Raw genomic sequence first — 25,885 nt, 5'->3', positions numbered from 1 at the left:
GCTTGAAACTGGAAAAGATTTTCCCCCCCCCCTCAAGTTTTAAGAATTCTGGATTACAATTACAAATTTTCTTGTCTCCTTTCCAAGTTAATGCTATTTAATAGTAGATTTTAAAGGCTAATTCTTCTTGTGTGCTGTTCTCCATCCTTCCTGGTTCTACCAAAATTTAATAAAAGCAGCTGTGTTGCAGTGATTTGGCTCTTTTTGGCTTCAAGAAAAGACCTTTAGCCGCTGCCATCAGAACAGTTAGAACATCCTCAGGCTGGTTTTAATTACAGCAATGTCTGCAAGTATACCTGAAGCTTGGAGGACAATTTTGCATCTAATCTGTTGCAGGTGGGGTTTTGAATTGATGACCGTCCAACATTGCTACAAGGGTTTTCAGGCTTGTTTGGTTGTTTTTTTTTTTTTTTTTTCCCCTGCATTATGCTGCAGTGCTGAAGTAGCTTCACTGCTGCAGCACTTCTGTCCCCTGGTTTTCTCTTTAGACTGATGTTGATTACATTGAATCAGTTTGTCCTGCATTCCCCAGCAAGGGTAAAAGCACACACAAAGTCCTGGTACCTGTCCTGCTTTCAGCTGGGGTAGGGTTAATTTTCTTCCTAGTAGGTGGTATAGTGCTGTTTTGGATTTAGTAGGAGAATAGTGTTGATAACACACTGATGCTTTAGGTGTTGCTAAGTACTGCTTATGCTAGTCAAGGACTTTCGGCTTCCCATGCTCTGCCAGGCGCACAAGAAACTGGGAGGGGGCACAGACAGGACAATTGATCCAAACTGCCCAAAGGGCTATTCCATACCATATGATGTCATGCTCGGTATATAAGCTGGGGGAGTTGGCTGGAGGGCAGCGATTGCTGCTTGGGAACTGGCTGAGTGTCAGTCGGTGGGTGGTAAGCAATTGCATTGTGCATCACTTGCTTTGTATAATCTTTTATCATTATTATTACTATTATTACTACTTTCTCTTCCTCTGCTGTCCTATTAAGCTGCCTTTGTCTCAACCCATGGGTTTTACTTTTATTTCGATTCTCTCCCGAATCCCACCAGGGCAGGGGGAAGGGTGAGTGAGTGCTGTGTGGTGCTTAGTTGCTGACTGGGGTTAAACCACGACAGTACCTTACCCTGTTCTGCTGTTCTCCTGCATGTATTAATGCTCTGCTATAACTACCCATAAATAGTTCAGAAAAGCATATTAACTCCTGTGCTTCATTGTGTAAAACGTATCTGATGGTGTAAGCAGCTCATATGACAGCTTCTCAGGTTTTTGCAGGTACTGCCAGAATCTAAAAGTGGTTTAACCCTTGTTTATAATGCCAGGTTTAGATAACTTGATGATTTTTGGTTTATAAGGGAAAAATATTCCCCCAATAGAAAAACATTCTTATATAAATTTAGGAGTGGCTTGGCTAGGGTTATTTTGTTTACTCATTTATGAAGCAAAACCAGAGTGGTGTACTTCTGAACACTAGAACTTTTTCAGAGATGATTCTTACAGAATGTAGATTCTTTCTTTCTTTTTCCTTTGATTTTCCTAGAACTCCAGATGAACTCAGGGCAATCCTTTTTCGCCCTTTCCCCCTCCCTCCCCATTTAATTAAGGCTGGGAATTCAGGTACTCAAAACTCATGAGATTTAATAAGTTTCTTTGAGACCATTAATGAATCACAATGAATGCATGCCCTGTTTTCTACTCTTTGCTAAATATAGAGGCGGGACTGGGTCATGGTGTCCTCGGCTGTCACTGGTACTGCATGAACCTTCTTAACCAAGTTGAGCTCTATCTTTACTGCTGGAGGGATTTTTGCCTTCACTATTCCAGCTGAGGAGGCTGCTCCTGAACTTCATGGCTTGAATGCTTAGGAATTGGCTTTGAATTTCCCGCCTACTTATGTGTCGGTGGGTAGTTTAGAGCTATTTGTCCTTGTGTCAGGGGTATATCCTTAAACCTGAATAGTTCTTTTTCTCTTCTCGGTGTTTATCTGTGAATATACTGACTGATGATAATCCTGTCCTTTCTCAGCCTGGTTTTGGGAGTCTGAACACATTTGAATCTGCTCTTATGTGGTACGCTCTCAGATACAGCTGTTTGCCACACAGTCCTGTTCACCTGTGCCCAAGGGATGGTTCAGGTGGTGCAGATGCCCAGCATCCTGTATCTGATCTCTCCAGTGCTTGATTCCCTTTTTCTGCTGGAAAAACTCGGTACTACTTAAGTGCATTGCAGATTTTATTCACGAGTGCACATTATGTTCTATGACACCTTAAGTAATTGAAATGACTTCACTGCAGCCATGCAAATAAAGCAATTGCAGTGTGGCCTGGTATTAACCTGCACTGGGAACTAACTACCTTGGCCTTTTTCTGTTCTCTCTTAGCCTTTTCATTAATTTTCGTTTTCAAATATAATCAACTAGATACATATTTTCAAATACCATCCTACTTGATGATGATTAATGTTTTCTGTGCACAGTCCATCAGTGGAACTTCATTTTGTTTTCAGTATTACTTTTGGATTTAGTTGGAGAGACCTAAGATTTTGATTTCAATCACCCGTTTGTCTGCTAAAAAATTTGAAAGTCTAATCTCCTGCCCACCACAGTAATTAAAGATTGGAAGAAAGATTTATCTTGCAAATATTGCACACACAATGAAGTAGGAAAATGTGCTGCGTTACGCTTGTGGATTAGAAGATTGATTCATTGCTTCATGAAGCCCTGAAGTTAGCCACCAGTGTCTAAGAAAAATCATGTTCATTGTTATGGTATGTGTCAGCTTTCTTGGCAATTGACTGGAAAATCTTCTAAAGCTTAATCCAGGTATTGCTGTAAATAGATGTTGCTTCTGTCTCATGCAAGATTCTTCTCGCTACAGAACTATTTCATACATGCAGTGTACCACTGGGAGGGAAACACACCAACCTGAACGGTAGCCAAGGGCTGGGGAGCGATGTGTGTACCAATCTGGCAGCCAATGTATAGCTCTTAGGGAATAAGCCACTGTAAAGGATAGATGTTCTGGAGGACAGGTTGTCAGCTGCACATGTGTACATACAACACCCCCCGACCTGTCTCGCTGTCTTGTACATAACACTACCGTCCATCATCCATTTCAGGTTTTTGCTGTTTCTCAGCAATATAATTTTTTTTTTAGTGTTTCTCTTTTCACAGGTTTTAAAACAGCTAGACTGTGGCTAACAGCCGCAGTTATCTCTCAGCAGGGCTTCGGGGAGGGAATGCAATTACTCCATCAAGGAGCCTCCAGTAGGACTGAGCAGTAGTGGAGAAATTCAGCTCCCTTGTCACCAGGCACAGTAGACACTTCTCTACTTGTCTGTATAAATTTTGGTCTCTAACAGTGTGCGAGCATTACAGCACAGAAGAGATGTAGCACCTTTTGCTGTTTTATTATAGTTAAGTGCTTTGAGGAGTTTCACAAAATGTGATGTCACCTCTACTGTGCCTCCTTTTCCTGGTGAGAGACCAACTGCCATGCTGTTACTGATGCTGATGTAATTTGTCTGTTTCCTTGAACAAGACTTCATTGCATATTCCTCTTCCCATTTTTCCCTTTCTTCACCTACTTTTTCTTGTTTAATTGGGATTCAGGACTTCAAACCTCCTCGTTTCCTTGAGGAAGAGCTGGGTTTTGTTCCTTGTCAGAGAGAGGGTGAATTACAGTCGACCCTGCACAGGTACATTCTTGTTCCTGTGTATCAATTTAAGGAAGGTATCAGCTGCTTGCTTCTGAAGCATTGGCTATACTCTCTGAGAGCATATAATGAACCTGTTGGCAATTGATGGCTTCACATCATTAACTGGAGTATATATTGGCACTACATGCCTTTCAAATTACTCCTTGAGTGCTTCTTTGATGTATTCTCACTCAGTGCGCTGGTCCTGTCCTTCTCCGTGGCACAGACATAGCCAGGATATACCCATGGGCCCTGATTTTCTATGATTCTATGATTTTGTTGTGCATGGTGGCAGACTGGTTGCTAGAAGGTGGTTTTGGTTGACGATGGCCAAAGACAGGCTGTGGGTTCGTGCCGAATGGCGGCTATGCTGTACACTGTAGAAACACTTTGAGCTGTGCAAGAGTATTTCTGCTACAGTTGGGCTCGACTGCACCATGTGTAGCAAAGACTTTGGGTGTCATGTTAAGCACAATCAAATGTGACATGCTAATTCCATAACTCTTATTTCTCCTTTCTTTTATGCCTCTAAGGGTGTTTCAAAGATGACCGTATTGTGTTCTGGACTTGGATGTTTTCAACGTATTTTATGGAGAAGTGGGCCCCCCGGCAAGACGACATGCTCTTCTATGTCCGTCGAAAACTGTCCTATGTCAGTGGTGATAGTACAGAAGGGAAAAAGGTGAGTAATGATGTATTTTAATCTGGGATATTTAAGGTAACATGGGATTTGGTGTTCTGGAGTACCTGAAACACCTGAAGAACTACAAAGCAACGATAAGGATTCTCCAGCTCTTCACAAGAAGTTATGCAAAATTAGCCTGTAGAGAAATACTGTGGTTAATGCTGTAAACATCAGCAGCAGTATGAGCGAGCTTCACTATCACAGACTTGAGGAGATCGTGGAGTTTGCATGCTTTTTTGGGAAGCTTTTTATGTTGGTCTGCCTGCATTTAGGGGGAAAGGGAAGGCATCCATGCTGATTTTTGTTTTGCTTTTCAATGATGACACTTCATAAATTGAATGTTTAAATCTGTAGAAAGGGAGGAAAAAAGGAAGATGGTCACTGCGGTATTTCTAGAAGAACCCTTCCTGAGATACCAGAGTATTGGGAATGAACACCTACTGGGTACTGAGTAGCAGAATACATGCAGCCTTCTGGAGCTGGGATATGGTAGTGACAAACAGTGAAGCAAATGGCTGTATTCTCATAATCTACACTTAAGACTATGCCCTCCTATAGAAGTAGTGTTTCTTGAAAACACATAATCAGGCAGCCTAGTGCTGCTGCACAGGTATTTTCCCATTAGAGAGCTGAGAAACTTCTCATCATTTCATGGCAGTTTTCATCTTAGGTGGGGGAAATAGAAGCAAGAGAAGTTATGGTTTTATTGGGAATTAAGGAATTGGCTGCAGAGGATCAAAAGCAGGAAGATAAATGGAGGAAGAAAAGACTGGGATTAACTTCCTGACATAAGTAACTAATTTACACTATTGTTGAATCACAGATACACGTGCACGGTGTATGTGAGAGTGTTTTTAAACAGATATACCAGAGTTCTCTTGGTTTAAATGTGGTGCCATAAAGAACCATAGTTGTCAATTCCCTTGAGAAAAGGATCCCAGAAGATTTTCGCATGTTTTTGTTGGGGATACAGGAAATGGGCAGAATTATCTTCTCTCTTCTGCCCACACCTCCAAGTTCTGTCATGACAACCACTAAGGAAAAGATGGCAAAATACTGTTCTTCCTCTGTCAGATTAGTGGTTTAAAAGTCTTTGGCCAGTGTACTTCGAGCTTTAAGACTTTTGGAGGAAACTTTCATCCTAATTGTTTAAATTACTATAAATGTCTTCCTGTTTCACATCAAACAATACTGTGGCTTTGTTCAGCCTAATAAAAGCATGGGTTGTTTAACCTCTTATCCTGGCCAACAAAGGAGGTGAAACTCAGAGGAAGCCTGGTCACTTAAATTCATTCACAGCCCCCTATCAATATGTTTAACTTCTTAATCAGTTTAAAGTGTTTGAACCTCTCACGGAGAGGAGACAGTGAAATAAACCCTTGCATTTGCTCTCAGAGCTTTATTTAAGCCTCCTAAAAGCATCATAAATAATTTTGTGAGGGGATTTTGTAAGTGGTAGTTATTACAAAATCAGCATTAGTGAATCACTTGCCGTAACAACTAAGATGGGGAGTGTGCCGTATAGCACGCACAGTATTTTATAACTCCCCCTTGACTATTTGCATTTTGCTCAGCCTCTGAGAAATGAACCTTTCCTGTGACTTTGAAGTACTTCAGATGCTTTGTGAAGCTTCATAGTTTGGTGATTCTTTGGTATCTGTGCAGCTCTTCCCCTGTTCAGTTTTAGCTGACTGCTTTGCAGTTCCAACTCCTCTTGTATCTAATTTTTGAGCCTGTCCGGTGCAGTGAGACACCAGACAAGTAGCCCTACTCTTTGAATTATGACTGGACAGCTTTTTATTTTACGTTGTAGTTTTGGCCATTCTCTCTCGAAAGATGGTGTCAAAATACCAAAGTCATATCATTAAAAGGGGAAGAAGCTAGAGACTTATATTTATAGAAGCCAAATATAACTTCAAGCATCCCTGCCACCCACCAAACTGTGTGCTCTCATTTGCGTCCCCAGAGGTAGACTGAAAAGGTGGATGAAGGGGAGAGGTTCAGTGTTGTTTGGGACCATGAAGGGCTAGAACTGGAGCTGCACTGTTGGCTTGTGCCTTGTGCCCAGGCTGCGCCGAATAGTCTGGTGATGATTTCTCCATGGGCCTCTCAGAAGCTGACTATTGGGTAACCATAGAAGTGAGTCTCTGTAGCTTGGGTATACAGTGAAGCAAGTTCACTGTAGTTCTTCCACAGACACTATCTATGTGCTCTGCATTTGCCTGGCAACTGTAGGTTTTGACTGAAGAACGCTGGCAGAGACGCGTAAGGTGAGTTGTTGTCCTGTGACATCTCAGAGCATTAGTTTGTATTCATGAAAACGAGATCTGCACAGCTTTGAGCACAGTAATCTTCTGTAGGACTGATGACAACAACAACAAAAACGGATTGAGTGGGGAGGGGCTGTTTGTCTGAGTGCTGACAATGGTGATGTTTGTTTTCTGAGATTACAAGCTAATGTGGCATGTTTGCATCATTTGCATGGCATGGTGTGATGATTCATGTCAGAGAGAAACAAGCGTTGACTTATCAGTTTTCAAGTTTTGATGGCTGTCCTGCGTGTTTAAAAGTTGTTCCTGCTTGTGAGGTTTTTTCTGTGCTTACTGGAGCTGAAGAGCGTCAGCAACAGCATTTGATTTTAAGTTAAGTTTTAAGAATAGGAGATAAGCAGAAAAAACCTGATAGGATCAAGATTAGAGGTTCTGTTCAATTTTAAGGCTGAATGAGGAGGGCTTTGGATGCAGCTTAGTTACAACAGCTTGAAGTAATAAATCTCACAATTTGGTGTAAGTGATGATGGTAAACTGCTCTACCATCATAACTTTTATTTTAAAAGGCCTTTTAAATCATCTACTTTGTAGACCCCCTGGTCTAAGTGACTTTCTGTTTGCTTCTCTTTTTCACCCCACCAATTTCTAAACTGCACATGTATTGGTGAAATAGCAATTAAGCTCTTAATACGGTCTATGTCAGGGCAGAACTGCCATATCGAAATCTGGGCTATATCTGTTACACAGTCTTGGATGCCAGAGAAGTGCATTCAACTTCATGTTTCCTTGGCCTGTCACAGTAACACTCTTGCAGTTTTTCTTGCCAAATTTTGAAGATACTTCTCTCAGTGTCTTTAAGCAAAATCACAGACTCCATCTGTCAGGATCTGTGCAGGCAGGGCACTGTGGAGCATAGCTCTTCTCAAGGTTAAGGGATTTAGAAGGCTTTTTTAAGGTGGAATCCCTTTGACTTGTTGCCCTTTATGTACCATTAAGTTAAGACTCAAAAAAACCCCTTTGCTGCTGCCTGACACACAAGCTGATGTGACCTACTGGAAAACGTAAGCCCTGATCCTCACTTACAAAGGGTCCTGTACATTGCCAAAACCTACAGCTTTAAAAGGTTAAAGTGGTTGGACTTGGGATTCTGATTTCAAAATGGTATTAAATCAAGATTTAATATCTCTGGCTCTTTCCAGTGCAAAAAGCGTTTATAAAGGATTATGCTTTGTTACAGCTGCAAGCTTCTGATCTTTCTGTAGAGAGGAGCTTTACTTTCTTGTGGGACTACAGAAGATGCTAGTATGGTGTTAAGAGAGAGAACTGCTGAGTAGGGAAACAAAGGTAAAACCTCAGTGATAGACCAGCAGAGCTAGGTTGTAGTAGCCCCTTCAGCCTTGCATCATGCTTTGTCAGCTGAAAAGGGTCCTGTATTTATAGGGCAAAGCAATAAAAAAGATAAATTTAAGACACTGTTGGTATATGTTCTGAGCTTGCCTGGATTTTGGAGTAGGTCCTGTTTTCTTCAGCATCCTGTAAATGTGGAGCAGTGGAGTTGCTGCCAAATGCATGGGGTAGTCATTCAGGCTGTTAAGTCTTCAAAAAGCTTAAGCTACTGATGTTGTGGCTGCAGCTTCAGAAATGGAACTAAACAGGAGCCATGGTTTACATGTTTATGTGCATCTGGACCTGTGACACAACAAATATTGGCTGTGGTGGGAGACCAGTTAGTTTCCAAAGCTAAATGACTTTAGGCACATGACTCCCACAGAAAATCACAGGATTTTCATAGCTGAATCTCTAATTCACTGTCGCGCTCTGTCTGGCTGGAAGATTTGACAACCTGAACTCAGCATCTAGCAGCAATGCAAGTTTAAAAAATCTTAGGTTGCTGTCTCTGTGTACCTTTCAGAGGAGTGCTTTTTGGTTTTTTTTAACATTGTAAGCAAACAGGATGTCTCCAGAAAAGCTGTTTGGTATCATTCATGGCAGTGTCTCCCATTACCATCTGAATGCAACAGAGAAACAAATGACCAAAAGATGCATCTTTTTTGCCAACTAAATTCTCTCCTTGTACGTGGATAGTATGTGGGGACAAACAACGATTGCAACGTGTGCAAGTCAGTGCAGAGAGGCAGCTGTTCTGCCTCAACTCTTTGTTGTGCTAAGTTAGTGGAGGTGTTGCAGTGAGTAGGAACAGTGGCTTCTGTGGAAGAGGACAGCATCAACGCATTGCTCTCACTTTGAAACATGAAAAAGGAACACTGGCATTATCAGACTGATATTATGATTTCCTGTAAGGAGCTCAACATCTTAAATGCAAAGATTTGGCTTTTCTTTTACAATCATCCTTCTGAGGAATTCCTGTGCTTTCTTGTGCTATTTTGCTGATGTTTGGTTGTCTAAATACATGAACATAAAGGAGCTGCTGCTTGATAGTCTCTGCTCATGGTGCGTCTTTTGCAAGACCATCTCCATTTCCTACATGTGCTGTGACAGACTGCTTGGCAAAAGCGAAAAGAACCCTGCCACAGGTGTGACAAGAACATCTCTTTCCCACACAGAACTGGATCTGGCTGTCTGTGACCTGGAATATGCTTGTGACATACCTGGCAGGCTAACGAGCATTTGGGGTGGAGATGTTTTCATATTTTGTCCTATTTCCAGAGTAAATTCATGTGTGAGGCAAAGCGAGTGTACAGCCAAAATATCTTCACAATATCACAGGCAGTAAACTCCTGACTCAGGAAGGGGGTGTGGGCTGCAGGGGCATTTTTAATGAACTGCTTTTTACTGCTTCCAGTCTCTGAAGAACTCTTCTTAAGCAGTCAAATAGGGTGACAAGAAAGCCAGGATCAGAAGTGAATTTAGTATGAATTGCACTGAAGCATGGCAGCCTTGAGTCATGTGGCTGAGATGATGCTCCATTCTCTGCAGCAGAGAGAAACTTAGTTGGGAAGAAGCCCAGACCCAGTTCCCCCATCTGATAGAATTGTAATGAATAATTCAGTACTGCAAATACACCATATCTGAGTCACTAGGGGGTTGAGGGACTGAAGAGCACTGCTAGGCTGGGCACCCCGGAAAAGGTAGAAGTGTCTGCTCCCTGAAAGCCTCATCAGGCGACTAGTTCAGCAGAGCGTGTAGTGCGTTTGATCTACGGGCTACACAGTGTCAGCTTGCTCATTAGAGGTATGAAAATGCCTGTTTTCAGTGTCAAAAATCAGTATGCAATTGAATTGAAGCTCTGGAATATCGTAATCAAGTCTCTACTAATGCTAGCAGTTACAACTTAAATGTCTAGTCTATCCACCAGGGTTTTTTTTCCCCCCACGTTTTCTGGTCAGTAACCCAGTTTATGCATTTCCACATCCAACAGAGATGATTTGAAATATGATGATTTATTAACACTCCATAATCTTATTTCTCCCATGTCTTTGTCTGCTGCCTTCATTACTGATGTAGCATGCCTTCCCTTGTTTTGCTGACTGTATTCTGCAGGAGGCACACTACATGTTGTTTCAGGCACTCGTGCTTTTCTGGGGAGGCCTTCAGAAAGGCAGGCAAATAATATTACAGGAATAAGGTAACAGTGAACAACCTGTTACATCTGAAAATGAGTTACTCTGTGGTCTGGGGCCGTGTTTGATAGTGCTTAAATAGTCACACGGGTATCTATACTTTCAATTTTTGAAAGCGGATTTAGCACATTTGTGGAATGTTTGAATTGGGCAAGGAAAGTTGATGTGACTCACAGAGTGCAAGTGTCAGGTAGCAGCTAGGATTACTTTGTCAGTATCTCAAATGCAGTGATTTCTTGCCTTGCTGATACTGATCAGCATGTTTTAAATCCCAGCCTTGTCTTGCTTAGCCACAGTTACAGTGGCTTTCTTGGAGTGAGAGCTATGCTGGGGGAAAACAGTTTCCACACCCTGTGTGTCTGTGATTTGCATGTTGTTGCTTCCCCCTCATTTGTTTGATGAGCATCATCAAGCATTCAGACTGTTCCAGTAATTTGAACAACTTGCACTTTCTCATTTTTAATCTTTTATACCTCTTCTGCTATTGCCAGAATTGCAAAGACAGAACTAGACTTGTTGGTTTCTTTTCACATAAGTAATTTCAATTATGGTTGGTTTAAGTCAGCTTTTAACTCTGTGCGTCCCATTAGCTTTTCTCAGTCTTATAAATTACTCGTTATTCTTGTCACTTTAGATTCCGCTTCTTCATGTGCAATATACAGATACTGGAAACAGCTTGTTAAATCTTTGTTTTCTATGACTGTGACTTGCTGATCTGGAAGGAATGTCTTGTGCTTATTGAAAAAAAGAAAACAAAGTACGTTTGGTAGGAATTCCTTGTGATTAAGAATTATTTTTGCAAGAGCTATAATTAATTTGAAGGCGATTTCTTTAATACTGAGGTAAAACGTACGTAACAATGAAGAAAGAAAATGAGAATTCAGTGAGAAAACACAATCTCAAGGCAGTGCAGGATCTAAAAAGCTAGTGTTTGGTGTGTGCCCTCAAATGAGGGGGCAAATAATGTTTTTTGCTACAGATTGATGAAGTGCAAAGGTTATAGGAGGGTGTTTTCTGTCTTTGAAAAGGGAGGAAGCTGCTGTTTCTAGCTGCCAGCTGACGCTGTAGATTCCCCTGTGTGCCTTTTACTCTTGTCTCATTAGAGATAAATGGGGTCTGACTTCTTAAAGTTTACTGTTCAGTTCAGACCTAGTCATAGACCAAAGTCTGTTCTTCCCCCAGAAGTGCAGTTGGGTGGAAGGAGAGGATGCCAACGGATCAAAGTTGGGGGATGTTTGCAGTGATGCCTTGTGTTTTCTGAAACGGGTTGGGATGATGAGCAGCGTAATTAACCTTGAATTTCAGGGGCTGGACTTCACAAGTCAGAGCACTTCTCATTTTAAGGTAAACTAAAACGTTGACTTTAGGGCAGTTGTATGTCATTAAGCCATCATCTGCAAACAGATTCATAAATGACAGGAGAAAGATTAGGTTGTAAGGAATTACAGTAGCACTGAAACCCATGTGAGCCGCAGGAATAGCTTCTGAATATCAAGAGGAGAAGAAATGGGAGGGAATAAAGGCTACAAGTGAGCTGACTTTGCTGTTTTCAAGCTTAGACTGCAACTGCGCTTGTTCAGTGAACAGGCAATGAGTCAACTGGTCTGTGGGTGCAGTTACTTCTGGTATCCCCAGCCTGAGCCTTTCAGCGTTACTGTGCATTAGGCTATGGAAGGTACAAGAGGGTTGTATAATGAAGTGGTGCAAGATGAGAATTTTAACATATCTTGCTCAGAGCTTTGTCCAAGAAACAAAGCCCTGCTTTGCTCTCCTTCATAGGTGTATGAGGCTTTCTCCCTAAAAGCTGTTGGTTAACCCAAGAAAAAGTTCCCAAGCCATCTAGTTCATGATCATCTTATTCCCTTAATGATTTAAAGCCTGTTTGATTGTTAGAAGGGAGAGTAGTCAGCCTAGTCATCTTACTCTCTTTAAAATCACAAATTAACTATGAGAAGAAAGCATACTTCTAGCTCTTTCCCTGATAAAAGCTAAACTTAAGTGATTGGGAACCATGCTGAACCAGTGAAATCACTGCCTGTTTTAACCTCCTGAACTTAACCTCTTAATCCTCTTAACTAATATCAATAAAAAAATAATATTACACATCATGCAAATCATGCTAATGATTCTCTTTGTAACGGCTGTCTTTCCCAAATGTATCTGTCCAGTTTCATAATTGCAAGTGGAGTCTTTAAGTGACAACAAAATGTAAATATAAATTAAATTTTTATAATGCAATATTTTACTGCCCTTTGTATTTTTGTACTGTTGCTTTATATATTTCCTACATGAAGGCTAATAAACCTTACAAGGTCTGTGGCTTTTAGTGATAGGACTGCAAATAAGTCTATAAATCCAGCAAATTACTTTGGTCCAAAAGAAAAGGTCGTGTGTGGTGAATCTTCTTGTTAATGAATGTTATATGTAATTATTCCTCTTTGGAATATGATCATAGTTACAGTGGTTAGCCTGGTTTTTAAACATTTCAATCTAGACTACTGTAGATACACCAACGTCAAATTTACCTTGAGGTTATGTGTGTATAAGTTACAAATACTTGGAAAATCTTGAGGTGAAATCCCAGCTCCTCTGAAGTTGCTGAGAATTTTGCCATTCACTTCAGCGGGCAAGAATTTCATTCCCGTGAAATATAGAGGGTAGAATAAACTGAGCTGCAGAATAATACAGCCAGGCCTATGGATATGTCTGATCTCTTGTAAAAATTGCCTTCAAGTAATCTTGCTTCTCTTCTCATCTGCCGTGCCTCCATTCCTGCAGTATTCCCTGCGCCCTTCCACAGTACAGCTCATCTCCCCGCTCTGTCCCCAGGGTCCCTCCAGCAATGTCCCATGCCTCTTAACCTGTGTAGTCCTTTTCTGTATTTTTGGATACCTCCAAGGCAAAAGGTAGCTGGTGCTGTGGGTGGTTCATGACAAATGGCGTCCGAAAAAAAAGCAGAGCTTCCATGGCTTTTCTTCAGCAGTAGTAGTAACGTGGAGGTGTTTGATTGCCGATTGTCACGATGATATGATCCGTGAGACCTCTGTCAAGTTTGTCTGAAGTTGGCCAACACATTTGAAAGATGGGTGGGAGTGGGAAGAAACTCAGTTGTCTAAGTCCCATTTTCTTAAACCAGATGTATTTTTTTTTCACCATTATATGCACCATTACATCAGTAACCCTACAGCTTTTTATGCATATAGCCAGTTTGCTCTAAGAGTACAATTGTCTGGTAATCCCACATTCACATGAAGTGATTTCTGCTGTTGTGAAGTCCTAAATACATGCAAGAGATGTGAGAAAGAGGACAGGAAGGGAGAAGACATTTTGCAACAAGTTCAGATGCTTATTTAAACTAACACAGCTTCTTCAGGATAGGAAATACTGCAGCTATTCTTGCAAGCTAGTCTGGATGATTTTGACTTGACTGGGTCTCCCATTTGCAGATAAGTGTGACAAAACAGAATGAATTGTTTGTTTACATTTCAATATAAAAAGCATGCTTGCTGGTAGCCACCTGTGAACCTACTGTTCCTGATTAGCATGGGCTGGAGTAGGAACAGTGTCTGTTGCAGCAACACCTCTTACATGTCATCAGCTGTCCTGCAACTTGGGTAATGAAAGAGGGTAATCCACTGCCAAGGCTCTTATTCCACCTGCAAACACCCTCCTGTGTCCTTGCCTACAAATATGCATAGCATTTGCAGTAAATCTTCCAAGTTGAATGTTGAAGCTAAATGCTGGCATGGTGTTGGCAGACATAGGGCGTAAATACTGCCTTTTGGAATGAATGGGGCTGCAAAGTTTCTCACCTGCAGGTCATGAATTGAGAAGCAGAACTTACAGTCGCCCAGCATTTCTCATGCCAGCAAATGGAAGAGGGAGTCCAAAGCTGTGAACAGACTCTCCTGGGTAACTGCATTACAGAAAAGATGAGCGACTGCTGTTGGGCACACAACTTGTCCCATTTGGACCTTCGAAGGAACCTCTGCAAGACACTGGAGTCTGAGATATCTTCTTGCTCTTCTGATTTATCCAAAGACACTAGAAATTAGTCAGCTTTTTAGGTCATTTACTGCTCTCTCTGCTGGTTTGGCTTTTGATTATACAAAGTGGTTGTAGGGAGAGTATGCTAAGTAATTAATATTAAAGCAAATTTTTAGAAAATGGATTATTTTGTCTGTAGCTGAACTTTGCCTCCTGCACAAAACAGTTCACAGTCACTTTATTGCAGTGGGCTTTGTTTCAGCTTTAGAGCTAAGGTGGGTGTCAAGTTGCCATAGCTACTGGGCGTTATGCTGCCTTTATGTGGGCACCAGAGTGCGTTCCAGGAGGATCAGGTGCAACTTCTAAATAATGAATAGTATCTGGGAAAAGGGAATTGGAATTTTGTTTTGGAGGGCTTTCTTGTTGTTGTCCTCTACAGTTACTGCCAGTGAAAATGACAGTAGCAACAATCCTAAGAAAGCAAGCTCTGTATGACATCTGAAAGAATCTTTCTTTTTCATTTTAGTATGTTGTTGCCTTGTTGAATACAGTTGTCCCCTTTTAAATATTATCTTGGATATAAGTACTCTAGGGAAAGCTTATAATGTAATCTGTTGTCAATGTCATTGTGCCTTCTGCAGCTTCTCTATGTGACAGGACTGGGGATGCACCCTTCTCATAGGGCTTCTCTGCATGCTCCAGAAAATACCAGACTACTTTGATTTTCTTCCCATTTAATAGAGCCAGGTCTGTCGATGCCGAGTGGATGACTGAGCAGATGGGTTTTCATGGGTGACTTGGTTAGATCAGTTCATGTTGTCTTATCGGGTGTATATTCTACAATGATGCTTGGCAGCCTGTTACAAAACACAAAAACACTGCTTCAAATTTGGACAGGCGTAGTCTTCGCTGGGTAAAAAACTGGTTGGGTGGCCGAGCCCAGAGAGTAGTGGTGAATGGAGTTAAGTCCAGTTGGCGGCCGGTCACGAGCGGTGTTCCCCAGGGCTCTGTTTTGGGGCCAGCCTTGTTTAATATCTTTATCGATGATCTGGATGAGGGGATTGAGTGCACCCTCAGTAAGTTTGCAGAGGACACCAAACTGGGTGGGAGTGTCGATCTGCTGGAGGGTAGGATGGCCCTGCAGAGGGACCTGGACAGGCTGGATCGATGGGCCGAGGCCAACTGTATGAGGTTTAACAAGGGCAAGTGCTGGGTCCTGCACTTGGGTCACAACAACCCCATGCAACGCTACAGGCTTGGGGAAGAGTGGCTGGAAAGCTGCCTGGCTGAAAATGACCCGGGGGTGTTGGTTGACAGCCGGCTGAACATGAGCCAGCAGTGTGCCCAGGTGGCCAAGAAGGCCAACAGCATCCTGGCTTGGATCAGGAATAGTGTGGCCAGCAGGAGCAGGGAGGTGATTGTCCCCCTGTACTCAGCACTGGTGAGGCCGCGCCTGGAATACTGTGTCCAGTTTTGGGCCCCTCAATACAAGAAGGACATTGAGGTGCTGGAGTGTGTCCAGAGAAGGGCAATGAAGCTGGTGAAGGGTCTGGAGCACAGGTGTTATGAGGAGTGGCTGAGGGAACTGGGGTTGTTTAGCCTGGAGAAGAGGAGGCTGAGGGGAGACCTTATGGCTCTCTACAACTCCCTGAAAGGAGGTTGTAATGAGGTGGGTGTTGGTCTCTTCTCCCAAGTAGTTAGCGATAGGACGAGAGGAAATGGGCTTAAGCTGTGCCAGGGGAGGTTTAGGTTGGAAATTAGGAAAAATTTCTTTACGGAAAGGGTGGTGAAGCATTGGAACAGGCTGCCCAGAGAGGGGGTGGAGTCACCATCCCTGGAAGTGTTCAAAAAATGGGTAGACGTGGCACTTTGGGACATGGTTTAGTCTAGTCTACCCTTGACTGGTTTAGTGTGGACTTGGTAGTGTAGGTTAATGGCTGGACTGGATGATCTTAAAGGTCTTTTCTAACCTAAACGATTCTGCGATTCTATGAAATACAGGTTTGTGTTACTGCGACTTCTCACAGCTTGTTAAATACACGTGAGGCCTAAGTCTTGGGAGATTACAGTAGTGACCTCCGTGCCATTCGCGGTGATTTATTGTTCTGAGAAAATCCCCTATGTCTGTGTCAGAGAGTCCTTCACGGCTCCTGGGATACTGTCTTTTCCTCCTGAATTGCATCATGTTGTTGATACGTTATAGTACACAGGCAAGGAAGCAAGGAGTGACCTGCGTCTCAGTGGTCTGGAGGTGGAGAGTTTTTGCCCAAAGAAGCTAATGCTGTTGTAATGGCAGCTCCATGCTGTAGGGAGAGTTTGGACATGTTCTGGCAGATTTTTGGCAGGTCGGTCTCTGTGCAGCTAGCCTTGCTCCCATGAACTGAAGGTGCTAAAGCCAGAGACACTGCAAAGATTTCAGCATTTGTCACACAGACCTGTATTGCTGCTGGGTTTCAGGCAGCGGTCTTACTTTCCATGTTTCCTTTTTTTTTTTTTTTTTTATGAATTACCTCCACACCCTCCCCAAGAGCAGGATGAACAGGGATCAGTGCACACAAGCCCTCTCTTCTGGTACTGGGTAGCTTTGCCTCAGACTGAATCTACCCTCTAATACCTGCTAATCTAAGACCTGACACCTGCTGGTAAAAATACCATAAAATGTTCAGACCAGGGTAGAGTGCTTTGCATTAAATCAAGGTCATGGAGCTTATTGATTTCTTTTTTTTTTTAATTTTTTTTTTAGATGCAGAAATCAATATAACCCTTCCTTTTCCCATCATCAGTGTATTAAATTAACTTGAAACATTTGTGAGGCTGATTCAAAACTTAGGGTTGCTACATCTTTAAATTAAATAATATTCTGAAAGTTATAAGGGGATGTGCATGTATTTTTTGCTTTTAGTTAACATTATTAGGAGAAAGCCTACTGGGATTTGAAGTGTTTCAGAGCTACAGTGAAAATAAAACATAGAAAGTAAATGCCCTTTATCATTTGCATTCTAATGTGGGTCCAGTTCTATCAGAGGACCTGGATTGTTCTCATAATGACTTTTTTAGGACTCTTCTAAGCATTCCGATAGCTTATTACAGCTTGATTGCTGCTTCCAAAATGCATTTGTATCAATGATAGGCTTGGTGACATCAGTCATGGAGATGATGCAGAAGTCCACGAATATACTGGGTTTTGAGAATCCATTGAAGGTACTGTATTTTCAGGTTACTGGAGAGCTGAAGTTTGGGAGTGAGAATTGATGTCTTTGCGTAGGTTGGGGAAAAATAGATTAGTTTTTGTGGCAGAAGGAGCCAAAGATGACTGCTTATGCCCCAAAGTTTGTTCTTGCTGTCTAACCAGTTGGTTCTAATTAAAAGCTGCTGTAGTCACAAATTCTCTCTCCTTCCCATCCATAAACTGTCTTGCTATAGTAGCACTACTGGTGCTGTATGAAGTGTTTCAAGTTACTTGTAATGTATGTGTTCAAAGGATCCAGAAAGAAAAGGGGTTTTAATGTTCTGCCCAGCTTGGGGATACAACTAGAAGTTAAATTAGCATTGCAGTTATAGTTAAAAATAATTTTTTTTTATCCTGACATTGCTTGATGGCTCCCGTTTAGCATTTAGCACCACTTCTTTGTTGTACTTTTAATATTTTCTCTGATTTTTTTTTTTTTTATTTAAGACATCTTTCTTTCCCATAAGAGAAAAATTTTATTGTTATTGTTTACGCTGGTAAAAATGTAATCTTCTTTCACAGTCCAAATTTATAATTAAATGCCTTATGCTGTGTGAAGCATGGTATGTATCAATTATGTACGAGTCTGATAAGAAAGCAGCTGAATATCGCACCTGCACGGAGGGGCTCTTCTGATGCCCTGAATCCTAGAGAACCAACATTTCTGCTCAGAGAAGGTCTGGATGGGGTACGTGTGTGTCTGTGACTGCTTGCAGACTGTGAAACGACTCCTTACTTCTAACTTCATGCTGTAGCAGCGGTGCTGCTGCACGTGAAACTGCTTAAATGGAACAAGAAAGCCTGACGGCTCGAGTTGCTGACTTGTGCCAGGCTCATGCTGTTGCAGCTACATCCTTTGGTACCGGTACCAAAGCTAGCCGGTTTCCTACTGCTGTAGGTTTAGTTGCTTGGGTGAGGGGACAGGATGCCATACAAAAATCCCAGCTATGTGATTAGGTGCTTAAATAAGTGCCTGTGGAGGTACCAAATTTTAGGTGTCCAAGAGTAAGGTGTTGTCAAGAGATATGCAGTGCTGCTGGTAATACCAGTTTGCTCTGTTAAAGTCCATCTGGGTTACACAGTTTACTTAAAGGTACATCAGTACTGAAGAGAGATTTTTAAAGTGGGAGGAAGTAAAGCAAGTGGCGGTCGGATAATGCACAAGAAAAGAGCAGAACAGACTAGGACTGTGTTTGGGGGTGAATCTGAAGCATGGGAGAGAAGGACATTAGTTCCTTTGGTCAGCGAGTTTAGAAAGACCATTTAATTTGGTTAGTATTTAAGATGCTGTTTGGGAATTACACCTTTTGCTACAGGGAAGACTAGTAAAAGGAAATAGTTGGATAAATGTGAGAAAGATGCTTCTAATGTTGAAAGCCACTAGGCTTCACAATAGTTGGATGCACTGTGTGATGGGGGCTTTTAAAACTGTGTACTGGTGAGCACACGCTGGGGGATAATTCTGCTTTTGTAGAAGATGGACCGGTTTTTGAAAGTAACTTTTTTTCTTTTGCTGATTTTTCCTGATCTTTTGAACCAAACCTGTCAATGTAAAATCCTAAAAATCAAATTTTAATCTCTGTATTGCATCTGGCTCTCGAGACAGGAGGAGTATTTCCCTGCTGAACTTGTACTGTGGAAAAAGTCTTGAATTCTGTTCACTGTATCTTCTTCCTCTCCCTTTTCATGTTCAGCCTCCTTCCCTTTACTGTTTTTCGGTGAATGTGGTCTGAAAAAACCTGAAGGGTGATGCTACTACTAGACAGACCTGTAAACCCATTAGACTTTTTTTTTTAAACAGAAAACCAGAATCTGCTTTTTTTGGATGGCTTCTGAATGCCAACAAAATAGGGCTTCTTGTTAACCCTGTTCTTATTACCACATGCTTTCTGTGCTGCACAGCTGACAGCCTGTATTGATTTTGGTTGTAGATTTCTTTTCAGGAGTTTTTCAAAGGCTTGCATGCTAAGCTGTGCAAACAAGGTGGTTTTCAATTCACATGGGTTTTCATCAAACAGCTCTAATGCCTGGGGAACTATGTGGAATTAATGCTGTCCTGAGTGAGGGTGTTTTGGAGGGAAGAGCCTAAATATCCCAGTGTTCATGTTACTAATACCAGTTTAAAAGATTGATTGTATTCTGGAAGTTTTGGGGAGCAAATAGGCAGGTTGGAAGAAGTTTCCAGTTTATCACAAAGATTTGAAACCTAGACTGGGGTCTCAGATGACTTTTTCTGGGTTTTGTGATTAAAATGTTCCAGCTGTCTGTAAGTGTGTAATGTGACACGTGTTATGTTGGCTTCCAGTACAAGATCTTGTATGGCTTGAGTTCTTTGTAAAGATACCCAGTCCATATGTGGTGGGTTGACCCTGGCTGGATGCCAGGTGCCCACCAAAGCCGCTCTGTCACTCTCTCAGCTGGACAGGGGAGAGAAAATATAACGAAAAGCTCATGAGTTAAGGACAGGGAGAGACCACTCACCAATTACCGTCACGGGCAAAACAGACCTGACTTGGGGAAATCAGTTTAATTTATTACCAGTCAAATTAGAGTAGGGTAATGAGAAATAAACCCCAAATCTTAAAACACCTTCCCCCCACCCCTCCCTTCTTCCCAGGCTCAACTTCACTCCTGATTTTCTCTACCTCCTCCCCCTGAGCGGCACAGGGGGATGAAGAATGGGGATTGGGGTCAGTTCATCACACGTTGTCTCTGCCTCTCCTTCCTCCTTAGGGGAGGACTCCTCACACTCTTCCCCTGCTCCAGTGTGGGGTCCCACCCACGGGAGTCAGTCCTCCACGAACTTCTCCAACGTGGGTCCCTCCCATGGGCTGCAGTTCTTCATGAACTGCTCCAGCGTGGGTCCCTTCCCCGGGGTGCAGTCCTTCAGGAGCAGACTGCTCCAGCGTGGGTCCCCCATGGGGTCACAAGTCCTGCCAGCAAACCTGCTCCAGCGTGGGCTCCTCTCTCTCCATGGGTCCACAGGTCCTGCCAGGAGCTTGCTCCAGTGTGGGCTTCTGACGGGGTCACGGCCTCCTTCAGGCATCCACCTGCTCTGGCGTGGGGTCCTCCCCGGGCTGCAGGTGGATATCTGCTCCAGCGTGGACCTCCATGGGCTGCAGGGGGACAGCCTGCCTCACCATGGGCTTCACCAGGGGCTGCAGGGGAATCTCTGCTCTGGTGCCTGGAGCACCTCCTGCCCCTCCTTCTTCACTGACCTTGGTGTCTGCAGAGTCATTCCTCTCGCATGTTCTCACTCCTCTCTCCTGCTGCATTTGAGCATTGAGGTTTGGGTTCCCCCCGCCAACTCCTTAAATATGTTATCCCAGAGGCGCTGCCAGCGTTGCTGATGGGCTCAGCCTTGGCCAGCGACGGGTGCATCTTGGAGCTGGCTGGCATTGGCTCTAAGGGACATGGGGGAGGCTTCTAGCAGCTTCTCACAGAAGCCACCCCTGTGGCCCCCCCGCTCCCAAAACCTTGCCACGCAAACCCTGTACACCATAGTATATACATCTCTAAAAAGGTATATTTCTGTCAATAAAATACATCAGTGTTAATAGATGATTTGCTGCAGCTGGAAGTAGCTGTGAGGCTCTCCACGACCTCTGGTGTCACTCTAGAGTGGGCACAAGCATTGTGGCATCTGGCCCATGCAGTCCCAGAGACGGACCATACTAGTATGCAAGAACTGTGCAAGAAGATAGCCAGAACATTTGCCAAGCACGGAAAAGAAACGGGCTGAGGAAAAGCAGGATGATGGTGGGGTGTCCTGGCTAGCAGGAGTGGTAAAATGGAGCGGGCGAAGGGGGTAGTGACCTCAGGTGGAGGTGTTTGTAAGGGGGCTTTGCAGGGATCAGTGACTGGGATTATAAAATTACAGTGGATTCAGATTTGCCCATGACACACATTGGTGCTGCATAAATTATCAGGGCATGACCATCAGACTGCACAGCCTGATCCCTAGGGAACGTGGATCCATTTATTAGTATAGTTCAATACTTCAGTGTCAGGAGTGCACACAGGCTCTGGAAAGGACAGGCGAGGCACAGAGTGCAGGTTATTTAGTGTGCAGTCGTGTTGCTGTGCAGAAAAAGTGTGACCCTGAGGGAGTAGTGAGAGTGCGTACACCAGTGCTGTGCCGGTACCAAGAAACTCCAGTACTGGTGAAATACTGAGAGCATGAAAAAGGACCACAAGTTCTGCAGAAGTGCCCTGCTGAGAGGCACGGAGACCTCTTAAAGGAATTTTGTCTGGTGTATCTGGAAGATTAACAAATGGGGGGGGGGGGGGGGGAACAAACCCCCCAAAAAACCCACCAAACCAACCCAAAACTGAGCATTAAAGAGCTCCTCAATATACTGGAAATAGGCATGACAAGAACCAGAGGCTGGCAAAAGGAAAGGAGCTGAATTAAATGAAGTTGCACACTTTCAGCCAAGAGGATGATTAATCATTGGAACGAGTTCTCAAAATAAGGTATTTTCCCAGGCACTGTCTAGTCAAATGTGATTAACTGGGTTTTGTGAAGAAGTAACAGTAAAATGTCTGAGACATGTAGGAGGTCAGCGTAGCTGATGTAATTCTCCTTTACAGCCTTAGCTCGGTAACCCTCTGAAAACTTTATAAAGGTGGCATAACAGATTTCAGCTTGCTGAAACTGTAGAAGGGTCATCATCTTGACTTGAATGAGCAAATATCCAGCTTGGCTTTTGGATTTAATTGGGTATAAATAATCAGTATTTATGCAGTTCTTTCTATTAATAAATTTTCACGCTTGCAGGAAGGCACATCTAATCTAAAGCCAGATGAACAAGCATATTGGTGAGGCATGGCCAAGTGAATCAGCAGCAGACCTGGAAAAAGACCCAGTGTCTCCTGGATCCTCGGCTGAGACAGACTTGTTTTCTTGGGAGGACTCAGTTGTCTGAAATCCAGCATGTTCTCCAGTCCATATCATTTCTTAACTCCAGAAGGCCAAACATGACAACATGAATTAAGCCTAGAATATCACAAAACAGTGTTCTGATGAAAAGCATGAACTATACTAAGAAATTATATTTTAATTTTTTATTTTTATATATATATCTATATATTATATCTATCATTTTATATATATAAAAAATTAGGCTTACGTTTACCATGTGATTTCTATGTAAATATAAGGCAACAGTTCTATATGGTAGGTGTTCCCCTTCATTTAGGAAGCACTGTGCTCAGCGCTGGCAACACTGACTTACCTAAACTCATGTAATGGTTTCTATTACTGGGAACTCATTGAGATTTTGACAGCACTCCTATTTGTTGATGTCTGAGCACTTAGAGGTCAGAACAGCTAACACATCAGTCTGCTGTCAATCCTAAATGTCTACATTCACTTGAAATTATTCACTTAACTATAAAAGGTTAGTACTTACCCCTTGATTTTTGGATTGGGACTTAAATGAAGAAAATCCCTTGGTGACAGCTAATGTAGCAACTTCTACAGTATTTATGTGATCTTACAACTGCAATTCTTTTGCACATAAGGAGCCAGAGTAACAGGGCTTTCTGAGGCTTCAGGTTTTGATTTTAGGTTCTTGGCACATACGCTGTTTGTACATAGTACCAGTAAGATAAGCGTACAGATGCTGAGCAAGCTTCCTTGGGACATGGACAAATTAGGTCAGCCTGCCAAGAAATCTAGATTGCTGATTTTAAACAGTAGTGATTAAGATGTATGGAACGGTGAAAATTTGTGTTTAAAGTTCTTTATGTGAGGTTTTTTAAATTTTATGGATTTTTTTAATGATTCATTTGGATGTCTCCTTTATGGGCTAATGCTGAACAAGTGGCTGCAGGGTCTGAATAGAGTCAGTCCCAGTCTTTCCTATGTCCTTGGCCCTGCCTGAGACTCCACAGTGTGCCAGTGCCAGTGGGATCATTTGCTACAAGCTGAACTGAGCCTGTTGATTTATTTCACATAATATCGCATGGCTGCCTTCACATGTCCAGCACCGTGGCAGTAGAGGGTAGCTGAGATTAATCTGTGAGCTACAGCATTTACATGGGAAATAGAGCCCCCAAAAGTGTTGTTTGTTTTGGCCAACCCAGATTTTAGCACTTTGCTTTATGCCAAGGTACCGTATGGATGCCTTTTTGTTATTTCTGGAAGAATTGTTTAGAAATGACTAAAAGAGATGTTGCAGATAGAGGTGTTTATGAGGTAAGGGGTGAGATTTTTTTCAAAAGTGACTTGTCATTTGGGTGCCCGCACTGTGAAGCGTATTACCAGTCAGACGGGGAGCAGTGGTGCTGCTTGTTATAGCACCCTGGCGAAGGTTCATTGTGTTTTATAAAGCAGATCCTTTGGTGGTGTGGCAAGCAAAGCATCTGAAACTACTGGCTGCTGTAGCAAACGCTGACTTCTTGGTGTAACTACTGCCCTGGGTGGGTAGGGCTGGTTTGTTCCCCAGACGCTCACCGAGGACGCTTATCTGGGAATGAGCAAGAGCTGCAAAACATGTCCAGCAGATGCCAGCGCCGTGGAGAGCATTTGGAAGTCTATTTTCTGTCTTTCTGAGGTCGGATGAGTGGTGCCTCTGTTGCTTCTGGCTGCTGATGGCTCCTTTCTCTCTGAGAGGAGGTTGCCCTTGTCCTGCCCAGTTTGACCTGTTGAACAGAGATCTATACCCTGTGCGCTTTATTGCCTAGCAAAAAATTGAATTCCTTAAATTCCCTAAATTAATTTCCTTTGGAATACAGTGTGGCTTAAGCACTTGGCTTGGGGAGCAGCTGTGGCAGTGATTCGTGGTGATCCACTGTGCCCTAACCCACGGGTTGTACCGCCTGGGAATCCTACCCTAAATTAATGCATAGAGGAAAAGTGATTAAAGAAAGGCCCTTTTTCTGTCATTACCTGTGACAAGGTTGGGGTTGGGCATTCCATCAAAGAGTTGTTGTGCAATGGCTTTGTAATTGCTGGGGAGAAGTAGTTCAGTGTATGAATTAATTTCACCAGCAGAAAAAATCAGTGGCTGACTTTTGCAAAGGGAGGTTTAAACTTTATCGTTAAGAGATGATTAAGCTCTGCCTGGATTAAAATAAAGGCTCCACAGATATGGAGGCAGAAGAGACTGAGGCGGTGAATGCAGAGCACTTGGTCTCACTTACCCTGGCATTAGTTAGAGCTGGAGTTTTACCCTGCCACTACTCAGTCCTGCCTTCACCCTGGTCTCTCACTCTGTCTTTCCTTCAGAGATGGGATGGCTTTTGTTTCACAAGGTATTTCTGGAATCTTGCAAATGTGATGTGTCTGTGCTTTTAGGCACAAAAGTGCAAATGCCACCTTTGTTTATTTGGAGATTAATTTAAATTAGATTATTTCCCTCAGCTGCTCACGTCTTAGTTTGTTACAGTAACTCTCATTAGTTTGTGTGATTATATTGCCAATAGAAAAATAGAAAAATTCATGGTTAGGAGCTTTAGAAGAAATGAAAACAAAACAAAGGAATGATGATATGTGAGTCTATAGGCGTTTTTAAAAGATATTTGTAAGTAAAAAAAAAAAAAAAGATAGAAAACAGTGCATTCGGTTTTCATGTTAATCTGATGATGGTGTCAACCCTGAAATATTGTACTGTTTCACTCTTCTTCACTATATTTTGGTCTTTAAGCTTTATGCTTCCCAGATGAGTTGAAATCAATACACATTTACTATAGGGCTTAATCTTAGTCTTTTTGATTTCATTTACATATTTTGACTTTTATCACAATCTGTTATCTAACGAATCAGCTCTACCCTTCTTTCTCTGCCTCAATCAAAGCAAAAAAAAGTTTATGAATTGCCCTGTTTGCAGTGATGTCAACTGGTCACAATGTTTCAGATATTTCTTAAACATCTGTTAAAGTATGTTACTGTGTTAACAAAAAAAGATACTTGACAAAGAGAAAACAAATGCTTTCCAGGTATTCTGTCAAGGTAGCACATGGCTTTGACATCTGTTAAGTGTGCAACTTGTCTCTCTGTTTTGTGTTACACACCAGTTCAGAGATTAAGCTGTGCTGCAGATTTTTTGGTAAAGTGTCAAATTACTGTTTAACTCTGTGTACTACATCAAGTCAAGTTTTATATTTATCTCAGTTGCTTCACTATGTTAGCATTGGTAGAGTTGTTTCTGCTTTCTGGGATTATTTGGGATTTTTCGTTTGCTTGTTTTTAGTACACTGAAAATCTGACATGTAGTTAGGTCCAGTCGGTACTGTCAGTGTGAAACATTTAGAAGAGGGGTTATCAAAAATGTCCCCTGTGAGGCGTTAATTAGTGAACAGCTTCTTCCCAGAGTCTCCCACCGCACCTGGGAACAAGCAACAGCTACCAGCTAGACGATGTTGAGCATTAGCCTGGTGACATGTTTCATTCGAAGGGATTGTGTTAAGAGAAGTATATACATGTGTGAATGGC

At 42.5% G+C, this 25,885-nt stretch overlaps 1 protein-coding gene across 1 annotated transcript in view; it reads left to right on the top strand.

Moving 5' to 3' along the window:
- Positions 1 to 25,885, top strand: part of KIAA0930 (KIAA0930 ortholog) — an 82,577-nt gene that overhangs the window by 34,765 nt on the left and 21,927 nt on the right. The window contains exon 2 of the mRNA XM_075720584.1: positions 4,227 to 4,375. Within this exon, the coding sequence (XP_075576699.1) occupies positions 4,227 to 4,375 (149 nt within the window). The remainder of the gene's footprint in view (positions 1 to 4,226; positions 4,376 to 25,885) is intronic.

This window comes from Pelecanus crispus, chromosome 1 (genome assembly GCF_030463565.1).
Source record: "Pelecanus crispus isolate bPelCri1 chromosome 1, bPelCri1.pri, whole genome shotgun sequence".
NCBI lineage: Eukaryota > Metazoa > Chordata > Aves > Pelecaniformes > Pelecanidae > Pelecanus > Pelecanus crispus.
The sequence above is the reverse complement of the archived record's forward strand: the minus strand, read 5'-3'. Positions and strand labels throughout refer to the sequence as shown.